This window comes from Lolium perenne, chromosome 4 (genome assembly GCF_019359855.2).
Source record: "Lolium perenne isolate Kyuss_39 chromosome 4, Kyuss_2.0, whole genome shotgun sequence".
In the NCBI taxonomy this organism is placed as follows: domain Eukaryota; kingdom Viridiplantae; phylum Streptophyta; class Magnoliopsida; order Poales; family Poaceae; genus Lolium; species Lolium perenne.
This window is the reverse complement of record NC_067247.2, coordinates 180,641,935-180,655,495: the sequence shown is the minus strand read 5'-3', so window position 1 is coordinate 180,655,495 and position 13,561 is coordinate 180,641,935. Positions and strand designations below refer to the sequence as shown.

At 41.3% G+C, this 13,561-nt stretch overlaps 1 protein-coding gene and 1 long non-coding RNA gene across 2 annotated transcripts; both read right to left on the bottom strand.

Moving 5' to 3' along the window:
* Positions 1-595: 595 nt before the first annotated feature.
* Positions 596-5,044, bottom strand: LOC127294470 (ATP-dependent DNA helicase Q-like 1). Its single transcript, XM_051324288.1, has 10 exons — positions 4,839-5,044; positions 3,147-3,532; positions 2,648-2,908; positions 2,395-2,558; positions 2,159-2,255; positions 2,020-2,063; positions 1,821-1,935; positions 1,385-1,738; positions 1,076-1,300; positions 596-986 (listed from the first exon to the last, which is right to left on the bottom strand). The coding sequence occupies exons 1-10, from the start codon at positions 4,945-4,947 to the stop codon at positions 876-878; spliced, it is 1,866 nt and encodes a 621-aa protein (XP_051180248.1). The 5' UTR covers positions 4,948-5,044; the 3' UTR covers positions 596-875.
* Positions 5,045-6,684: 1,640 nt separating this feature from the next.
* Positions 6,685-8,693, bottom strand: LOC127294469 (uncharacterized). Its single transcript, XR_007846660.1, has 2 exons — positions 8,637-8,693; positions 6,685-7,482 (listed from the first exon to the last, which is right to left on the bottom strand). It is a non-coding gene; the product is annotated as an uncharacterized lncRNA (long non-coding RNA).
* Positions 8,694-13,561: the final 4,868 nt, after the last annotated feature.

The following is a 13,561-nucleotide window of genomic DNA, read 5'->3' as shown; positions in this document are numbered from 1 at the left end:
TACGTTGTCCCTGCTTAAAGACACTCATAGCATAGGCCGGCACAACCTAGGCCACTGCTTTAATAAGTACTTATTTTATTTGCCCCCTTGAGAAACTTAACCACACTCACAAGGCACTTTGCAAGTTTTCTTGTAAGGTTTGAAATTTGCCTTGGTTCATAGGTCCATCCAGGGTAGGGAGCCGAAGGTACTTTATTTCAAAAACAATTTGATTGACCTGAAGGGATTGTTTAACTTCCTCTTGTACAACCTCCGGGCAAGAAGGACCAAACAAAACAGAGCATCTGTCTCAATCAATGATCTGACCAGTACCCTGGAAATAGATGTTAATGACCTGATGTCTCGGTGAAAGCTAAACATTTCATGTGAACAATACTGATTCAGGAAGCTCTCCTAGTGTAATGGATGGATATACACAGGTAGTAAAAGCAGATTCTTGTAGCTCAGGAAAATACCTGATCTTGGTAGCTGCCTAGTACCATTAGAACTTTCCAAGGCGCTTAAGAAAACAAATAACTAAAAGATAAATAGATGCAATTACCAGGATGTAGGCCTAATCAGCTCTTCACATCTTGATATGATTAGGCTACAAGAATTCAAGTAACCAAACAAAGGCTTTAAGCATAAACACAAAAGGGTTATGTATTTGTATGCAGTGAAGAGTTGCAAGGCAAAATGTGGAGCATCCTATGATATGTGCAACATAACCCCCTGATCTGTTTCGACAATACGACCTAAATATAAGTACAGAGATGGTGTGTATCTGAAAGTTTGTAGTGGATCTGCAGGAATACAACTAAGTACCCAAACCATCATGGAGTTAAGAACTTAAGATCAACATTTTGTTAGTGCGCACTGTAGATTGTTGAAGACCCTCAAGAAGCTTCCTTCAGGCAGTTATCACATGGGCTAGGGCCATCTTTGCACCTTTGCCTGTTGTACTGCTCACCAAAATGACCCAGAAGAGTCTGCCTGCGACATTCAGTCTGGCAAAAGAAATGAGAATTGTTCATTAACTGATCAATGCTGATGAAGTTTCTGCCATGCTTCTAGAACTTATAGTTAGCCAGATTACCTTCAGCTCGCAATATGCCTGCATTTTCTTTGCTTGAACCATGGCAGCCTTGAAGGTTTCACTCCTGGCGTTACCTCCACTCCTCAGCATGCACACAATACGGCTGAAGTCTTTCTTCTGATAGAGCACCACACAATGCGCTGGAAGATCGTCTCTGCCAGCCCTCCCAGATTCCTGATAGTAGCTCTCTATCGATTTCGACAGGGTGTTGTGTACAACAAAGCGCTGCGTGGTGAAATATCAGGTTGAAGGTCACAACTATCAAACAATGTCCTGAAGCATATGTCAGAATTGCCAGAAGATACGTACCACGTCAGGCTTGTCAATCCCCATGCCGAAGGCTATGGTAGCACATATGACTTTGACCTCCCCTTTGTGCCACTTTTCTTGGACACTGGTTCGTTGACGAGCCGCCAAGCCGGCATGGTAATGAGCACATTTTATCTTGTACTTCTCCCTCAAAAACTTGGCAGTGTCCGCACATTCATTCTTCGAGAGACAGTATACAATACCAGACATGTTCATGAAACGGTCTTTCAGAAGCTCACCCAGCTGCACCTGGGGGGTTCTTGTCTTACCAATGACCGTGTAGTTGAGGTTGAGTCTGTCAAAGCTTCTTGTAAGTACCAAAGCGTTTGGGATCCTCAAGGAACTGAGGACATCCTGCAGATTCCATAGAAATAATTACAGTTAGTAGTTTCTGTTCCAAGTTGTAGTGTGGGAACAGGAAGGAGTGCTTTAGTACCTTACAGACAGCTTCAGTTGCTGTCGCAGTTAAAGCCATGATAGGGACTCTAGGGAAGTGCTGTTTGAGGCATCCTAGGCCTCGGTAGTCTGGACGGAAGTCATGTCCCCATTGACTGATATAAAAATAGTAGAAATAAGCAATATGACAGGAAAATATGCGTCTGGAAGAATACGACAAATGCTGATTTAAGAATCACCTTACACAATGTGCTTCATCAATCACAAACCTCGCTAGCAATCCCTATAAAAAAAACCAGTTTAGCATACATTTTCTCGGGGAATCAAAATAATACTACTGATGGAGGAAGTAGCATTTCAAAAATATAAGACAGGTACCCTCTGGTGTAAGCTTCTGAGCATCTCCATAAAGGAATAGTTTCCAGCCAATCTTTCAGGTGTGACATATAAAAGTTTGAAGGAAGGTGTGCCATTTCTGCAACAAGATGAGAGCGAGGGTTACAAAAAAAAAATGGCAGACCATTTCTTTAAGCCTTATACTGGAGAGTATATAGGAAACAGAATCATGTAATAAGGTAAACTAAAAGATTGAATGCGCTAGGAATAGTGTTTACCTAAGCTGTTGGATAACTGCAGATGCCTGTGATGAAGTTTGCTGAGAATTCAGGAATGCTGCTTGTATCCCAAACCTGAAGGTTAAAGCAACAACCTGATCCTGAATAAGTGACAACAATGGACACACAACAAGAGTAACACCTGGGTGCAATGTTGCAGGGAGCTGCAAAGGTATAAATCGAATGAAGTTTACAAATCTTGCCACCAAACAAGGTTAAAAGAACAATGCTGAACAAAACAGTCTGTAATGACCTGATAGCACAAGCTTTTTCCACCACCTGTTGGCATAAGTACAAAACAGTCTCTGTTATCCAGTGCAGCACTGCAAGCTTCATACTGCAGGGGCCTAAAACTTTTATTGCCAAAGATGACAGCATTTGCAAAATTGATGTCATCTAGAGAAGATAACTGTTCATAGCTCAAAGTTTCTCTCTTTTGATGATATGCATTCGGCTGCCTCTCTCTGTTTGAAGTTGGAGTTGCTGATTCATGTCTCTTGGTTCCTTTGGTCACCTTCAAAATACAATTTCAAAACACAAAGATCAATGCCTATAAGATCAGCAGCAGGATTAAAAAATCAAAACCCTCTCTACTTGTGTGGACACATATAGCATGTGTACTGTACCCTACGTGTGAAGACACGATCACCTTATGTTATAGTAGTATTTTCACAACTAAAAATGTCGTCATGTGCAAAGTAGAAATGGAGATGGAAGAGATCAGTACTAGAAAATCAGAATAATTGGCTTACAGTAGATTTTGTCGAGCTTCTGGTTTGCGCTTTCGAGTTACTGGATTGTGCCTTCTTCTGGATACCGAAAGAATTATCACAGTGGGTGTCTTTTTCATCAAGTATGTCAAAATCTGAATCATCCGAGGAAAAGCTCGAAGGTTTTAAAGCGTTTCGAGTCTGTTGACTGGAGGAATCTGCCCTTTTGAACAAAGGGGCATTCCCAACAACTCCTCCTTTTTCGTTCGTTGCATCCTTCATCATCATTTCATTCAAATTGCCACAAGCTTCAGTCTCTATTGCGTTTAGGTCATCCCAGTCATCGGTAACTTGTGTTGCATCAGCCAATGCAGCAATGAAATCATCACCACAGTTCTCCACAGTAATAAAACCTTGACCACCCTCTCCTGTGCCACAACGATAAATTATCACCCAAGTGACAAATCAAATCCGAATGTGATGGCAATTAAACTTGTGACATTCATAGGACCAACCAGTAAGTAAACCCCAAAACTACATCAAAGCAAAAGCAAATCATAACGTGTGATATATGGATGGTAGAATGCATCCAAAAGCATCAGAAACCTCAGTAGTAGATACTTTATAATTCGATAGGAAATTCTGCTGAAAACTAAACATTTATTTTGGCATACGGAGCACATTTTGTTGGCTTATGTTGCAGAAATGGGCACAGGTACCATATAAATGTTATTTTCGGATGTGCATGCATTAGAACCTCTGCTCATTCTGTTAGAGTGTAACAGAGTTTTGTACAACTAGAAAAACCACCCAAACACTGGCCGCTTAAATGGCCAGCGCAGCACCCTAATCAGTAGTGAGTACCATAGGTATGTACTGTGCAGTTACAACCAATGGATTTGATTCAACACCTTCCATATCACACAGCTAACTATCCAAATACGCAATAGGACTGATCATTACTATCAGAATACAATCCTGCAGTATTGTCAACACAGGTCAAATCAACAGAACAGCTATTAAATGTCCACATATTCAAGATAAACCTCAGTAGTAGATACTTGATAATTTGATATGAAATGCTGCTGTGAACTAAACATTTGGCTTGGCACACTGAGCGGATTTTGTTGGCTTATGTTGCAGAAATGGGCACGAGTAACATATAAATGTTTATTCTCGAATTTTCAGGCACCAGAACCTCAGCTCATTCTGTTAGAGTGAGAAGTTAAACAGAGTTTTGTACAACGAGAAAAACACTCAAACACAGGCCACTAAAATTGTCAGCGCAGCAACCTACTTACAAAGAATGGGTTTGATTCGACACCTCCCACATTACAAAGCTACCTATCGAGATACTCAAAAATCAAAATGACCGATCACTGTCATCAGAATGCAGTCCTCCAGTATTGTCAACACAGGTCAAACCAACAGAACAGCTAATAAAATGTCCACATATTCGAGATAAATCCCTCTGTCATAAACTGATTTTTTTCATGCATAGCTGAGAAGTTGATTGTGTTCATAACGCAGAATCGCAACAATCCTAGCACCACAACCAAACCACCCCCAAATTAAGTTGTCCGTACTTGGGCCGGGCGTCTCTCCCCTACGATTGTTACAGTTGAGCTCCTCATTTCGATCAAATCCCGACCGGGTCCGACGAAAACAAAACCCGCCGCAGCCACTCCGCCGTCGGAGCTCGAAGGAAGGTAGGAGGGGGTAAGGCGGAGGTACCGTAGAGGTTGACGATGCGGGCGAGGCAGTCCGCGGCAATAACACGGTCGAAGCCGTAGTCCACGGCCAGGTCCAGGAGCCGCTCCTTCTCCCTCTGATGCCCCGCCATCTCCGGCAGGCGAGCACGCCTCCGCCACAGGCGAGCGCCGGCAGGAATGGAAACCCTAGCCTAGCGCCGGTGAGAGGGGGAAATCGCGGGAAAGAACTGCGGTACGCGCCGTGTGCTCATTCTTTCGCGGGAGTTATTTATTTTGGTCTGTTTATGTTGGGCTGGGCCGTGATTTGGGCCCTGAGTTTAGAAAATGCTGGGCTTAAGGGAAGTACTGGGAGCCAGACCAATACCAGCAGAAAGAAAACCCATTAGGCCCAGCTAAAATTATGTTTAAAAGGTTGTACTCCAAACACAGTTGTATTATAATGATACGGAGTAGAATGAATGTAGACAAACAGAGTTGTGTGAAATGGTCGACTGACGAAGAAAATATGAATAAAGCAGAGACGATGAAAGAGAGATTAGCAATTTCCGAGCATGGAGGAGGAAGGAAGGACCGAAGGGATCCACTGCACGGCATGACATGTTGTGTTTTTATTTTTCTTGGCAAACAGGCATGTAGTGCTGGTTTTGTACTCTTGTTGCACTTGCACAGTGAATTATAGTACAGCCCAGATGAGGGACACCGCTCTTCACGTGCGGCTGCTGACCTTTTGCATGGTTGCACACTTGCACTTGCTGCGTCGTGCCATCGTGGTACTAATATTTTACTCCGTCCATCATGTGCGTTTGTTTTGCATGACTAAAGAAAGAATCTAAATTATGTTTTTTGGTTGTAAGAAGTGGAAATACTTAGATCTTTTGCTCTTGCTATCCCATTGCATGGAGTGTGGGGCACGGGCATCTCCAACGCCACGATCCAGAATCCGATATGTTTGCGGACATGGGACATGGTCCAGCGAATCGACATATTTTCGTGGTTGTGTACGCGTGACTTTCCTTACTGCTCCCACTTCCTTCTGGTAGATCCGTCGACCGGAGAGGGCGGGACTCGTACATCGTTCCCTCCTTGTGACTCCATCCTTGAAGATGTTAAGCAGTCGGAGGGACAGTCAGATGGACTGTGTTTTGGGTGCAGGGCTCCACGTGATGGTTTTGTTGGTACAAGACCTTGTTAGTCGACTTCTTGTTTCTGTCGTGTTCGACTCGGGTTCCGTTGGACTCCCATGTTGCGAACTCGAAGCTGGTGAGCTTTGTGTCACGCGCAGAGACGATGGCATGTGTAGGTAAGTTTTGTGGTGTGTGGTTCCTGCGCATTTCCTCTTCAGACATTGTCTTCGGAATCGAAGTGCACGAACTGTCATCTGTTTGGCATGGGCCTACATACGGGTCCATTACAGCGAGGTCTTCTTGGGGGGGGGGGGGGGGGGGGGTTGATGACTGTAATATCCCAGTATTTGGGGTTACAAAAAGAGAGGAAACAGATGTGTGCATTGCATTCATGCATATAAAATCCGAGGAATTTTCGCGCATTTATTTAAACACGTCAAAGAGATCGAGGTTTCTCTTACGCCGGTGTAATTGAATTAGGTCATCGGCATAACTGTGATAAGTTTCTACATGACCTTTCTTGAACTATCTAGTTTTGGGAGAACACAATTTGAATTCAATTCAAAATTGAATATTAGAAATCCAAATAATAATTTGAAATGGAATTTGAATTCTAAATCATCATATAAGATAAAATAATGTTTAATCAAACAAAATAGATAAAGTGCTTAACATTTAATTACATCATCCAATATTTACAAGTTTCATATAGACAAGTAATTTAAGAATAAGGATATTATACAATAAGGAAAGCATTTCTTTATTGATATTAACACAATAATACAATGTTTTTACAAATGAATAAATAAAAATGAAATTACAAATATAATTTCAAGTTCTGAAAAACAAAAGTAAAAGCCTAAACTAAGTCTTGATCATCTTCTTCTTCTCAAATTGAAACCTGCACAACAAAGTCAAACAAATGGTAATGCCAAATGGCAGAGGATAAAAAAATAAAAGAGTTAAAATAGAGGTAGATATTTTCAGCCGAGCCTATCCAACTTTGCTTAGAAGCAAAGCAACCAGCAGCCACACATGCAGCTTACACAACACAGGGTTGTGCTGTCGACCAAAGGCAACACTAGGCCACCATATAAAAGCAAGTCACCAGATCAAAAGAGCTGCTGAAGCCTCACGCCCATACACATCCATTGACCAGCTCAAGAACCTCAAGAACACATCTCAGATCAACAGCTAAAACCATAAATCATTCCCAGGCAGTCACTTAGGAAACTCATTAGTCTACATTAAAGATCACAGCCGAAGCTGCAACAAGAGCCATGGTGAGATAATATCCTAGAGGGGGTCGATTCAACCCCAAGGAGGAGAAGATCACCAGGACCAACAGCAAAACCAAACCAACATCAGGAAAAGCTACTTATTGGAGAAGGAGAGAGGTATACCAAAATCATGGAGCTTATTATTTGGATCCATTCCCAAATAGCATCATCTCATCCAAATCAAATAGTTTATCAACATAAATTGTTGTGATGATTTTAACATCATCTGATCATAGTTATGATCCAAGCCTAATAAATCACCCTGCATAACTACCAACAACACCAATCTTACTAAGTAATAAACATCCCTGTGCACACTCTTAGGAGGCACCACAGAAAGTATTAAATCCTAGTAGATAGCATATGGGTAGTAATTGCAAGTAATGAACTAGACAAAGATCAAACTATAAATCATCAGTTTAAGTCATGGGAAGTGATTCTCTCAGATCTGCACATAAGTGCTATGCAAGATTCATCATAGAGAACTTTAGGCACCATAGTATCTGTTCTTATTTCAATCTGTGCCTCAACTTATGCATCACTGGCTAGGCAACAAAGCAAGCACAAGTATTTGTTCTTATCAAATATACATCTTATAGTAAATATATGCCTGGATGAAGGAATCATCCAAACAGGGGCACCATCAATATATAGCAACCTGTAGAGCAGCCAGTTATTACTAAGCATACTATAGGAATTTACTTAGGGTTCGGGTATTATTATCAGGCCAACCAAGTAACCTTAGTAGCAACAGTGTTTAAACCATCATGTAATTACCACACAACCAATAGGAATCATGTGACTGCCCAAGCTACTTTAACCACCAGGACATAATAAACTAGATCACAACATTTAGCTCCCCTACAACTACGTCAGGGGCATATAGTTTTAAAAGAGCAGCTTGCACCACAGTACCGGGATCGTAAGGCATATTTCATACACATATGTGATCATATGACCACTAGAAATTCAAAGAAACATAATCATTGCTTGATATATATTCCTATGGAAAATTAATAATAAAGCATATCTTGTAAAGAGCATCGGGGAATTGTTATACCAGATTTCTAAATCAAGGAAAAACAACTACACTACTTAAGATAAACCCTACATGTGTATTTTGTCTATATCGAGCCATGTATTAACACGATATCATCTTCTGTCCACAACCACTACCGTTTAAATTCCACAATAGCCAGGGGATTAGTTCAGACCATTTTCAACCTAGTTGTACAAGCAAATCATGCCAGGTATCACAACAAGATGAACCATGGCTCACAGGTCAAAACACCACAACTTAAACCTATGATCCTATTACCATACAATTAGTAGTAGATCAACCAGGACACATTTGTCTAATACCAGACCACCTACAAATCATGGTACATGAGAGGGCAAGGGAGGACGAGAGTTTACCCTTGAAGCGTGTTCCAGCCATGGTCGAAGCAGAAAAAGCAGGCACCAGCACCATCACATCAGCGTAGGTGACACCGGGTTGCAGCCGCAGACGCCGTCCCGCCGGTGCCGAGGATGAAGTAGTCACCAACAGCACAACACCATTCCCCACCAGTACATCAACATCACCTCACTAGCAGCTCCATCACCACCACCATGAGCAGCACATCACCAACACACAGACAGCAGCGGCGCTCGGCATCGCGCCAGCGATACAGCCAGGACGAGGCTGAGGGCGTCGCTTGATGAGCGCGCAGGTGCAGGGCCAAGTCGGGGCGGCGGGTGATGACGAAGGAGTCCGTGAAGGCATCACCCCGGTCTCCGGGGTGAAGCAGCGCGGGGATCTGTCGACAACAGCCGGGGTCAAACGGAGCCATGCCAAGCACGCCGGCGACCGAGCCAGGCCATGCTAGGGTTAGTCGCGAGGGCGCAAGCTGGTGCAGGGAGGCGGCGCCGTGAAGAAGATCCAGTGGAGGAGTTCATGGAGGAGCCACGCCGGCGGACGGCGACGCCGGAATCGGCCGGCGATGGTCGGTGTACCTCCTGGAGGTGGGTTAGGGTTTCCAGGGGTATAATTAGGGGCAGTGTTGCGGGGGAACGAGGATAGAAGAGAGAAGGGCGGAGCAGCAGCGGCCTTAGGCGGCACCAAACAGGGTCGGCGACGGCCAGAGCAACAGTAACGCCGGCGACATCACCGGAGCAGAGAGGGGAATCGAGAGGGAGGATGAGCGTGAGCGTGCCTGTTCGTGAAGAGTGAGGGCGTTAGAGAGAGGGCCGGGTGTCTTTGACCCAAGCCTGGCTAGGGCGACCCAGCCGGGTTGGGCCTTATGGGCTAGGTCGATCTGGTCCGATTGGATCAATTTGGCTCTGCCCATTTAGCCAATTTAACTCACTATTGTTTTATTTTAAAGAAAATCACTTGAAAATATGACTTGAACCCTAGAAAAATATTAAAGAAGTTATTAACATTCTTATTAAAATACCTTTGTGGGTTAACAATTAAAGAATAGGTACTCTTATGTTTTTACTACAAATCTTTAATGCAAACTGAATTACTCCTTCTATGTCTTCACTCTTAATAACAAAGATTGATCAATAAAGAAGTATAGGAAACTCTAAAACAACTCTTGCTTTCAATATTTATTATTCATTAAGACATATGTTCTTCCAAAGTTATTATTTTAATTACCTATAAAATCATCATTAAACCATTTAAACTAGGTCCTAAAGAAATTAATTTCTTTTAGTGTAATAAAATTATTATCAACCATTAAACCACCATGAACTACTAAAATGTTGTTATTCTTTACTCTTACACATTGCGCCTCATGTTATACTAAATATCTACAAGTCTAAGATACAACTAAAATTGTTTATTTCATGTCTTCACAATATTCCTTAATAATAGTAAAATAATCATGATACACTCTAAAACAAGTATCTCTTGTTTCAAGTCTTTACTCTTCAACTGATAAGATATAATCCAATATTATTTTCGTTTCAAAGTTATTAATAACTTCAACTTTATAATGAAGTTATTACCTTAAGAACTATAGGGTAGATTAGGAGACCCTAGTTCCATTATACATAAAATAGTAGTTCATAATTTTATGTGGGATCCTAAAACCCTAATGCCATTAGGAACCCTAGCTCCATCAATTCATATGAACCCTAACTTGATTATAACCTAAACCCTAGATCAAGCATGTGATCATGTTACTTCACTATGATCCATAGATTCCTAATTAGCAACTCAATGCTTGTTCATGTCCACATAAAATGTAGAAGACCTATCACTAACAGATGGGTATCCCATGTATTCATCTTCATCAGACCTAGATAATCAAGTAGAGTCAACCAAGTCTAAACCCTTGTTCCTATTCCCAAGGTCATCATCCTTAATTGATCACCTTTAGTATTAACCCAAGTTGATCAACCTTAATAATAACCATGATTGATGATAACCTTGCATATCATACCCCACTAAACCCTACTAGTGTTAGATGTTTATGAACCATCATATCTAGGAGCCAACTATTCATTACTTAATGAATCCAATAGCAAAACCTAAAAAACCTCAACCCTAATTGAGATACTTCTTATTACTTAAGAAGTATGTTCTTCAAAAGTTATTCTTTTGAAGAAAATAAAGATCATCAACATTGCCTAATAGTACCTATAAACCCTAGCTACCTAACACCAGAAAGCTATAAATAAACAGTGTAGCAACCATTTATAACCAACTACTTAATATATCTTGCTTAATTAAAAGGATACAAGCCCTAGTTGCTGATATATCCAACTTTGTTGTGATCCATCTAATCCTTACTCCAGAAACCAATTGGAATCATAATAAACCATAGAAACCCACAAACCCAATTGTCATACTTGTTCTTTATCAAAGAACATGTTCTTCAAAAGTTATTCTTTTGAAGAATATCATAAGTAATAATTAACCATGCCATATAGTACTAAAACTGACAACTCTTCTTTACATGTTAACATTATGCCAATTATCATTCCTTGTGTGCTACATTGATTACTATGCTTTATTATATAACTTGTTTCTAATACTAAGTAACCAAACCTTAATAAAGAACCTTGTTTGTGAATCACTCTAAAAGTGCAACACACTCTAAACAAATCATTTCAACTCACTAATCCTAAATCATCGAGGTTAGATCACGCTTAGAGCGATTGCATCTCATACTTATGCATTGTTGCATCCTTGTCAATCTTTTAAACATCGTCCTTACCGGACGATGATGCTATTTCAGAATTTGGAGTTATTGCGTATCGAAGACCTTGTCTGCATAATCTTGCAGTCAAGAAAGGCAAGTTCATCACTTGCTCATGTCATTTGAGTATCTTTATCAGATTACTTGCAAAGTACTATGATTATCACTATTGCATAAAAACCAAAACCACTATTTTCATAACTATGAATATGACTATGTGGTGGGCAATGGAACCATGGATTGTGTTGATATGGTGGAGGTTCCATTGCAAGGGTTTATATCCATCTAGGATTAAACAACAAATGTCGCCGGTGATTCTTGTGCCGTAATACCCGTGTTAACCATAAGATCTGGAGTGGGACGGAATAGTCAATTGTATTTCCACCTCTTGTACATCAACGGATGCGCTTTACCGTAGACCCTTGATCCAAGAGAGGACAAGTGGTACCCTTGATCCAAGAGAGGACAAGTGGTAGGGTGGGGGTCCCGATGAAGTCCCCACGGTAATTGCGGTCTATGATGGGTTGCAGCTGCCGGCGAAGGAGTTCATGGTAGAGATCTGAACTGTTGTCGTGGCCGGGGTCCACCCGTAAGTGGGAATAATGGGACCGGCGAGGACCTAGGGTCGGAGTTTGCAGCAAAGGGTGGGTGTATGAGGTAGCGGAGGAATATGATTGGCTATGACCTTATACCGGGCCTCACACCATAGGAAGTGTGGACAAGCCTGCAGCTTGGTTGGCACCAAGGTTAAGATCTCTTATGGGTAAAGCAACACACCTCTGCAGAGTGTAACGAATCGTGACCTGTCACTCCCTGTTCCGGGATATGGAACTGCGAACGCGGCCGGAAAGGAGCTCCATGAAGTTCTAGTAAACCGGTGAAGGCTGACGGACATAGTTCTTCTGAATAAAAGCAACCTTTTGAAGAAATGATTATGAAAACCTGCATTGGTATTAGACTTTCTGGTCTAATGCCGTAGCTAGTGCATTAAACACCTCTTTCCTATAATGAACTTGTTGAGTACGCTCGTACTCATCCCACTCTTAAATCCCCTGCTTAGATACGGAGGCATCGAAGGAGGATCTACAATACAACTCGAAGGCCGAGGAGTCAACAACTACTTCAAGGGACAGGACCCTGTCAGAAGAGTCAAATACCACATCCAACAAGGAGAAAACCTAGATTAGCCATAGAAGAGAACTAGCTTCCTAAACCTAGCTCCTATTTAGCTAGAATCTAGTCATAGCCTCTTTAGTTAGCCAAATACTCTATAAATAGAGTCCGTGATAAGATTAGATCACGAGTCGTTCTTCTGGAGTTTATTTGCAGTTTTACCTCATTGTAAAGTAGGAGGCTGAGTGGATCTTTTGTAAAGAGTTTGTGTTGTAATTCTATAGACATGCCTTGGACCCGCATATGTTTCTGTTGTACCACTCTGAGCGATATAATACGAGTGGAACGGTGTTTCATTGGTGTTATATCAGACTTGCATACTACACCATGCAGTGGTATGCCGGGTCACCACAGTTGGTATCAGAGCCAATGCTTTGACCCTAGGATTAAAACCCTTTAAAGGAGACCTATAGGATTGGTAGTGTCTATAGGAAGTTGTCTTAGTTAAACCAAATACTTCTTATGACTTGAGATGGATATTCACTTGAGAATAATCCTGACACACTTAAGTCAACCTTTCTTATCTATCTTTACTAAGAAAAGTTAGTTAGTTAATCCCAAGTAGGTAGTATACCATTAAGTCCTTAAAACAATAGATGAGTAGATCACAGTTGGTATACAACACATGGTAGTCCAAAGAGAGGATACAACCATAAGGAAGATATCCTATTGGAAGATGTGTACCAACACATGTTATAGTTAAATAAGAATTACTCAGACCTGCACTAGAAGTGATATCAAGTGATGAAGATAATTAAGATATCTTAATAGAAGATGTAGACCAAGATAAGTAATGAGTAAGTAAAATTATCTAGACATGTGAAACAATTGATAGTAAGTAATACCTATAAGTTATATAAAGTAGTATAGACCATGATGAGTCAATCATGGAAGTTAAGAAAGAGTGATAGGAATAAAATATGTCTACTTACAGGGTGGCGTTGTTAATCATATATGATTCACCTGAGAATCGTT

Bases quoted from the DNA above. Each gene is read 5' to 3' on its own strand.
- LOC127294470 (XM_051324288.1), bottom strand. From the start codon at position 4,947: ATGGCGGGGCATCAGAGGGAGAAGGAGCGGCTCCTGGACCTGGCCGTG. The intron at 2,909-3,146 runs GTAAGCCAATTA...TGTATTTTGAAG, and splicing joins GAAGCTCGACAAAATCTACT to GTGACCAAAGGAACCAAGAG. The intron at 1,301-1,384 runs GTACGTATCTTC...TTCACCACGCAG, and splicing joins GGATTGACAAGCCTGACGTG to CGCTTTGTTGTACACAACAC.